Below are 7,693 nucleotides of genomic sequence, written 5' to 3'. Positions count from 1 at the left end.
AGAAGAAGAAGAAGAAGAAGAAGAAGAAGAAGAAGAAGAAGAAGAAGAAGAAGAAGAAGAAACAAGGGTTGAACGGTAGAGATTGCCCAAGTCAATAATTTCACCCTTTGTTTGTTTGTAATATCTTGTATTTGTGTACATTTAATTATAACCAATAAAGAGTTTAAATAAATAAACAAACAACAGCTACATTAAAGCATTAGACTCGTGTGGTCTGTGTCGTAGCACGCCCAATATGTCCATTCTGTAGTATTAGTATGCTATATTACTTATTTTATTTAGTTGTCATTTTCAAAAAATCTAAAAATCATGATTTATTTGTGGTGAAGATGAGAGCTTTTTCATAATTTTTTACTAATTCTGATATTTCTATAATTTTTCTTCTTACTCTGGTAATACCGCCACTGGTCGCTACTCGATTAAAGTAGCTACTCACTTGTCCTCACGAAGCTGAGATCATACTTCTTTTCTCCTATGTATTGACATTCTTGCTTACTCTTATAGGTATGCATATGTATGTTTTTGGATACGTCTTCTATCCTAATTAACTATATAAACCTAACCAATAATTACTTATTTTATTTTGTTATCATTTTATTTCGTATTTCAGACGCGAATATTTTCAATATCAACTTGTGTTGTAAACTAATCAGGGGGTTTAATATATAATCAGGGCAGTGAGAATACAGTTAATATGAGTTATGAATCCAATCAAAATGGAACGGGTCTAGAGCAGCAAGTAAGTGTCCCAGAAATCGATTTCCAACTTGGGTCAGCGAAAGCACATTGCAACACTGGCCTACGTAGGAAAATGACCTGGAAAATTTGTCACACAAATCTCGTACATAATATGAGTTATGAATCCAATCAAAATGGAACGGGTCTAGAGCAGCAAGTAAGTGTCCCAGAAATCGATTTCCAACTTGGGTCAGCAAAAGCACATTGCAACACTGGCCTACGTAGGAAAATGACCTGGAAAATTTGTCACACAAATCTCGTACCTAGTTAATAAAAGAACGACTTTTTTGTGTGATAAATTGTGACAATTCCGTCATGCCTAATTGGCCATGCTTTGGAACTAGAATGTACAGTTAGCTTTCCCCTGATTCTTGCAGAGGTAGGCAGGCCAAAGTGACAAACTTGTTCAAAGTCTATCCTATGTGTCTTAATTGGCCATGCTTTGGAACTAGAATGTACAGTTAGCTTTCCCCTGATTCTTGCAGAGGTAGGCAGGCCAAAGTGACAAACTTGTTCTAAGTCTATTCTATATGTGTCATCAACAACTTTGTATGGATTGAATTGAGTTGAATGAGATGATTTCATAGTGATTCATTTGAATATGTAATTGTTTGGAAATAAGTACATAATATTTTTTAAGCTAACACAATTTTTTCCTGAAATGATTCACATAGGACTGATTTCAGAGGCTCTTTTGGGATGAATAGTCCCTTAAAACTTTCTCAAGTGAAAACTTTTTTTTGTCACTTAAGCTTGGTGTAGCCGTATTTTATTATGTGACTTTTTTATAGTCAACATGACTGAACCAATGAGATTCTGCTTTGTACGTCCACACTTGTTATACAAAGCGGAATTTCACAATCTCATTGGTTTAGCCATGTTGAAAAAAAAAGTCACATAATAATCTTTGGCTTGTCTTTTTGATGCTTTGGAACTAGAATGTACAGTTAGCTTTCCCCTGATTCTTGCAGAGGTAGGCAGGCCAAAGTGACAAACTTGTTCAAAGTCTATTCTATATGTGTCATCAACAACTTTGTATGGATTGAATTGAATTGAATGAGATGATTTCATAGTGATTCATTTGAATATGTAATTGTTTGGAAAGAAGTACATAATATTTTTTAAGCTAACACAATTTTTTCCTGAAATGATTCACATAGGACTGATTTCAGAGGCTCTTTTGGGATGAATAGTCCCTTAAAACTTTCTCAAGTGAAAACTTTTTTTTTGTCACTTAAGCTTGATGTAGCCGTATTTTATTATGTGACTTTTTTTATAGACAACATGACTGAACCAATGAGATTCTGCTTTGTACGTCCACACTTGTTCCACCAAGCAGAATTTCACAACCTCATTGGTTTAGCCATGTTGAAAAAAAAAGTCACATAATCTTTGGCTTGTCTTTTTCTTTTCTCAATAGACACCTTTTTTACTTTCATTATTTTTATCATTACAGCTTGCTGGTCTGGACTTGAGTGCTAAGAAGGAGTCAGCACCAGGTTCCAATCCTAGGGTGTACGTACCTCCTCATCTTCGCAATCAACCTTCCGGAGGTAGTAAGTATCTAATCGGACAATAGTTTTTTTCCAAGCTAACTACACTGGAATCAATTGTTACCTATTGTACAGAGTTCATTCTGTGGAGAATTAGTTCCATGTTGAATCATTGAACCATGAAGTAAGGCCGAGGAAATGTGTAGTACCTACTTAATATTTGTCACTGTTCACAGCCAATATTTGATGTGTGATTAATATGTCTGGTTACACCCTTCTGGTCTCGCCCGCCTGGGGTGGATTTTATCCTGATGGGATAATGTTCGTTCTCGGAACGGCTGGCTTTCTCCTATCCTGTCTTCCTCCTCTTTTCGATTTCCGGATGATAAGACCAGGGCAGTTACATTTCCCTCTTCCTAGCCTTTTCCTACATAAATAGGGTCGGCGTTACTTGTCAGTCCCTTTCAGGCAGCCCTATTGTGTACCTCATACCCTGTTAAATTTTTCTCACTCAAGTCTTGATTCACACAATCCTTCCACCTTTTCTTGTATTAAAAAAAAAAAATCCAAGTTCCAGTTTACAGGAAATTCCACTGACACGTTTCTTCTTCCTCTTCCCCCTCAGTTTGACGACATTCAGATGACAGAGATCATTACGAACAACATCGCGCTGGCGCGCTACGACAAGCCGACGCCCGTGCAGAAGTACGCCATCCCCGTCATTATAAGCGGCCGAGATGTTATGGCGTGCGCGCAGACCGGTTCGGGCAAAACAGCGGCTTTCCTAGTGCCCATTCTGAATCAGATGTACGAGCGCGGGCCCCTGCCCACCCCGCCCGCGGGACGAGGTAAGTGCTATGTGCCTGTGCCTATTGACAATTTTTGAGCTGAATGGAGCAGTTGCATTTCTGTAAACATTATGAACGCGGGACGAGGTAAGTGCTATGTGCCTGTGCCTATTGACAATTTTTGAGCTGAATGGAGCAGTTGCATTTCTGTAAACATTATGAATGAAAGGTCGAACATTCAACTTTTATTTGCTGTTCGTCAGAGTTGAAAAAATGCTCAGAAACGTATGCACACATAGAAACGCATGCGATCAAACACATTCATGTGTTGCCTGCAAGAGAGCTTTGCTCGGGACATTTGATGTGACGTTATCGTGTACGTGAGCGTTTGTCGTGACGTCAGAGTTCACGATTTACTGGTATCAAGATTTACTGGTCCGGATCTAGAAGTCGTAGAAGAAAAAGAAAAATACCCTTGTTCCTCATTTTTCCTGCTCTTTGACTTAGAAACCACACCTAAGTAAGCGCAAGATACTGGTATCAAGATTTACTGGTCCGGATCTAGAAGTCGTAGAAGAAAAAGAAAAATTCCCTTGTTCCTCATTTTTCCTGTTCTTTGAATCAAGATTTACTGGTCCGGATCTAGAAGTCGTAGAAGAAAAAGAAAAATACCCTTGTTCCTCATTTTTCCTGCTCTTTGACTTAGAATTTCTTAGAAACCACACCTAAGTAAGCGCAACTGTTCTATTGTGGCTGTGACCTTTTTTTCCAGTTTTTACCCATGAAATTATTACGTTAACGTATTATAAGTTACAAGTATTTGTGTTCGAAGTTATCGGTATTGATATTGGTTTATGGTTTTGGTTTCAGGTTATCCTAGTCGGAAGAAGGTATTCCCACTGGGCCTGGTTCTGGCACCGACGCGAGAGTTGGCCACTCAGATTTATGACGAGGCTAAGAAGTTCGCCTACCGATCTCAACTGCGACCCTGTGTTGTGTGAGTTCCTCTTTACTTATTTATAATTTCCTATTTTTTCGATCGCCATTTTTATTTCGTAGCCTTTAAACAAAGGTTTATCGGGGTGAGGGTAGGATAAAGGAGGGTAACGCCGACCCCAAAATAAGATTGGGGAAAAGGTGCAGTAATGTGGCTGTGACCTTTTTTTCCAGTTTTTACCCATGAAATTATTACGTTAACGTATTATAAGTTACAAGTATTTGTGTTCGAAGTTATTAATATTGGTTTATGGTTTTGGTTATGTGGCTGTGACCTTTTTTTCCAGTTTTTACCCATGAAATTATTACGTTAACGTATTATAAGTTACAAGTATTTGTGTTCGAAGTTATCGGTATTGATATTGGTTTATGGTTTTGGTTTCAGGTTATCCTAGTCGGAAGAAGGTATTCCCACTGGGCCTGGTTCTGGCACCGACGCGAGAGTTGGCCACTCAGATTTATGACGAGGCTAAGAAGTTCGCCTACCGATCTCAACTGCGACCCTGTGTTGTGTGAGTTCCTCTCTACTTATTTATAATTTCCTTTTTTTTCGATCGCCATTTTTATTTCGTAGCCTTTAAACAAAGGTTGATCGGGGCGAGGGTAGGATAAAGGAGGGTAACGCCGACCCCAAATAAGATTGGGGAAAAGGCAGTAAAAGAAGAAGAAGAAGAAGAAGAAGAAGAAGAAGAAGAAGAAGAAGAAGGAGGAGAAGGAGGAGAAGGAGGAGGAGAAGGAGGAGAAGGAGGAGAAGGAGGAGAAGGAGGAGAAGGAGGAGAAGGAGAAGAAGGAGAAGAAGGAGAAGAAGAAGAAGAAGAAGAAGAATATTTAAACCGTTTAAACCACTAGAAATTAGAAAAAAACACAGAGCAAATTTCAACACTGTTTTCACTTGAAGCGCGAGAAGAAGAACAAGGGTTGAACGGTAGAGATTGCCCAAGTCAATAATTTCACCCTTTGTTCGTAATATCTTGTATTTGTGTACATTTAATTATAACCAATAAAGAGTCTAAATAAATAAACAAACAAACAACAGCTACATTAAAGCATTAGACTCGTGGGGTCTGTGTCGTAGCACGTCCAATATGTCCATTCCGTAGTATGCTATATTACTCATTTTATTTAGTTGTCATTTTCAAAAAATCTAAATCATGATTTATTTGTGGTGGAGCTGAGAGCTTTTTCACAATTTTTTTTTTTACTAATTCTGACATTTCTATAATTTTTCTTCTTACTCTGGTAATGACGCCACTGGTCGCTACTCGATTAAAGTAGCTACTCACTTGTCCTCACGAAGCTGAGATCATACTTCTTTTCTCCTATGTATTGACATTATTGCTTACTCTTATAGGTATGCATATGTATGTTTTTGGATACGTCTTCTATCCTAATTAACTATATAAACCTAACCAATAATTACTTATTTTATTTTGTTATTAATTTTCTCCCTTTCTCTTCTAGTTACGGCGGTTCGAACGTGGGTGACCAGATGCGGGATTTGGACCGTGGCTGTCACCTACTGGTCGCTACTCCAGGTCGCTTGGTAGATATGCTGGAGCGAGGCAAAATAGGACTCGCCAACTGTCGCTTCTTGGTATGTAACTACAGTTTATTATTTTCTCAAGGCACAGAAATGGCTCTCAGATAATATATATCTTCTGAGTAATATTTAACGGTGGACGCAGAAAGTCACCAACATCGAAGTACTCCAACAAATGAAGAAGGAGCCATAAGTCATAAGGTAGAAATCGCCATAGGCGTTAACCCCACCCTTGATCAAACTATATTTTATTATTCTTTAATTTGTTACCAAACCTCATTGTAAATAAAACTTTACTGTAAATAAAGTTACCAAACTTTATTGTAATTTTAAATAAAGTTTTTTGGTAATAATAATGAGGATACCTTTTTCGTCTTTAATTTTATTCCTGTTGGTAGATATGCTGGAGCGAGGCAAAATAGGACTCGCCAACTGTCGCTTCTTGGTATGTAACTACAGTTTATTATTTTCTCAAGGCACAAAAATGGCTCTTCAGATGGTATATATATCTTCTGGGTAATATTTAACGGTGAACGCAGAAAGTCACCAACATCGAAGTACTCCAACAAATGAAGAAGGAGCCATAAGGTAGAAGTCGCCATAGGCGTTAACCCCACCCTTGATCAAACTATATTTTTATTATTCTTTAATTTATGTTACCAAACTTCATTGTAAATAAAACTTTATTGTAAATAAAGTTACCAAACTTTATTGTAAATAAAGTTTTTTGGTAATAATAATGAGGATACCTTTTTCGTCTTTAATTTTATTCCTGTTTTCCTTTTTAGGTACCTTTAATTTCTCTATTGTTATTTGTAGGTTCTGGATGAGGCAGACAGAATGTTGGACATGGGTTTCGAGCCTCAGATCCGATGCATTGTGCAGGAGAATGGAATGCCGCGCACCGGGGATAGACAGACCCTTATGTTCTCCGCCACCTTCCCTAAGGAAATTCAGGTAAAATAAATTAGAACTCTCTCTTACCAAAGAAAACTCGGATAAAATGATCATAAGAAGATAGAGGTTTCCACGGAAATTCGGGTAAAATAGATTAGTCAGAACTTTCTTCTCCTAAGAAAACTCGGATGAAATAGTCTCAAGAAAGTGGAGGTTTTCACAGAAATAGGTATAATAAGTAGTCAGTAGATATGCAGGAGAATGGAATGCCGCGCACCGGGGATAGACAGACCCTTATGTTCTCCGCCACCTTCCCTAAGGAAATTCAGGTAAAATAAATCAGAACTCTCTCTTACCAAAGAAAACTCGGATAAAATGATCATAAGAAGTTGGAGGTTTCCACGGAAATTCAGGTAAAATAGATTAGTCAGAACTTTCTTTACCTAAGAAAACTCGGATGAAATAGTCTCAAGAAAGTGGAGGTTTTCACAGAAATAGGTATAATAAGTAGTCAGTAGATAGACAGACCCTTATGTTCTCCGCCACCTTCCCTAAGGAAATTCAGGTGAAATAAAATAGTTAAAATAAAGAAGGGTTTTCCAAGGGAATTTTGATAAACTCGGGGAGGATTTCCCTGGGAGATTTAAGTAAAATAAAGCAGGGGTTTCCAGGGAAATTTAGTTGAAATAAACTAGGGGTTTCTTGGCAAATTGAGGTTCAATTAAGCCAGGAGTTTTCCAGGAAAATCAAGGCGAATTAAAGCAAGGGTTTTCCGATGAAATTAAGCAGACTTTTCCAGGGAATTTAGGTGAAGTAAAGCAGGGTTTTTCAAGGAAACTTGGGGATTCATTTTCCCAGAATTTCAGTAACAGAACCTACCTCACCTCTGTTCTCTTTTAGCTTCTAGCCAAAGAGTTCCAACGAAATTTATAATAGTGCTTAATAGTGCTTATTTATACTGCTGGCATAGGACTGAAAAGTCCCTTTACTCCAGCAGTAGGCTACTACTATTATTGTGGTCAAATTCTCAAATTATATTGAGGATAAAATTCCATACCTCGGCTGGGATTGAACCCACGCCCTCCTATTTACCAGGCGAGCGCCTTGACCACTACACCTCCGAGGTAGGATTTAGGTCAAATTAAGCCGAGCTTTCCAAGGAAATTTAGGTGAAAAAGCAGGGTTTTTTCAAGGAACCTCAGGATTCATGTTCCCCAGGATTTCTACTAGTAGAACCTACC

General features: G+C 38.1%; 2 protein-coding genes across 3 annotated transcripts in view; both read left to right on the top strand.

The window, feature by feature from the left end:
- The window catches only part of LOC103515324 (ATP-dependent RNA helicase bel), a gene marked incomplete in the record, with an annotated part of 12,709 nt that extends 5,324 nt beyond the window's left edge, over positions 1 to 7,385 (top strand). The window contains 5 exon segments of the mRNA XM_026828067.1: positions 2,857 to 3,079; positions 3,890 to 4,016; positions 5,477 to 5,609; positions 6,375 to 6,512; positions 7,353 to 7,385. Of these exon segments, the coding sequence (XP_026683868.1) occupies positions 2,857 to 3,079; positions 3,890 to 4,016; positions 5,477 to 5,609; positions 6,375 to 6,512; positions 7,353 to 7,385 (654 nt within the window).
- Positions 693 to 2,415, top strand: LOC113469971 (putative ATP-dependent RNA helicase Pl10). Of its 2 annotated transcripts, none has more exons than XM_026828060.1 (2): positions 693 to 739; positions 2,195 to 2,415. In XM_026828060.1, exons 1-2 carry the CDS (start codon positions 695 to 697, stop codon positions 2,315 to 2,317), a joined length of 168 nt encoding a protein of 55 aa, XP_026683861.1. In that variant the 5' UTR covers positions 693 to 694; the 3' UTR covers positions 2,318 to 2,415. The 2 variants fall into 2 exon arrangements, 1 of the variants encoding a protein (XP_026683861.1); XR_003393218.1 differs by lacking the exon at positions 693 to 739 and adding an exon at positions 846 to 895 and having other exon boundaries at positions 2,195 to 2,292.
- Positions 7,386 to 7,693: the final 308 nt, after the last annotated feature.

This window comes from Diaphorina citri, unplaced genomic scaffold (assembly GCF_000475195.1).
Source record: "Diaphorina citri unplaced genomic scaffold, Diaci psyllid genome assembly version 1.1 scaffold1319, whole genome shotgun sequence".
NCBI lineage: Eukaryota > Metazoa > Arthropoda > Insecta > Hemiptera > Psyllidae > Diaphorina > Diaphorina citri.
Note: the sequence above shows the minus strand (reverse complement) of the source record. Positions and strands in the feature narration are given on the sequence as shown.

Bases quoted from the DNA above. Each gene is read 5' to 3' on its own strand.
- LOC113469971 (XM_026828060.1), top strand. From the start codon at position 695: ATGAGTTATGAATCCAATCAAAATGGAACGGGTCTAGAGCAGCAA. The intron at 740-2,194 runs GTAAGTGTCCCA...TTATCATTACAG, and splicing joins GAACGGGTCTAGAGCAGCAA to CTTGCTGGTCTGGACTTGAG.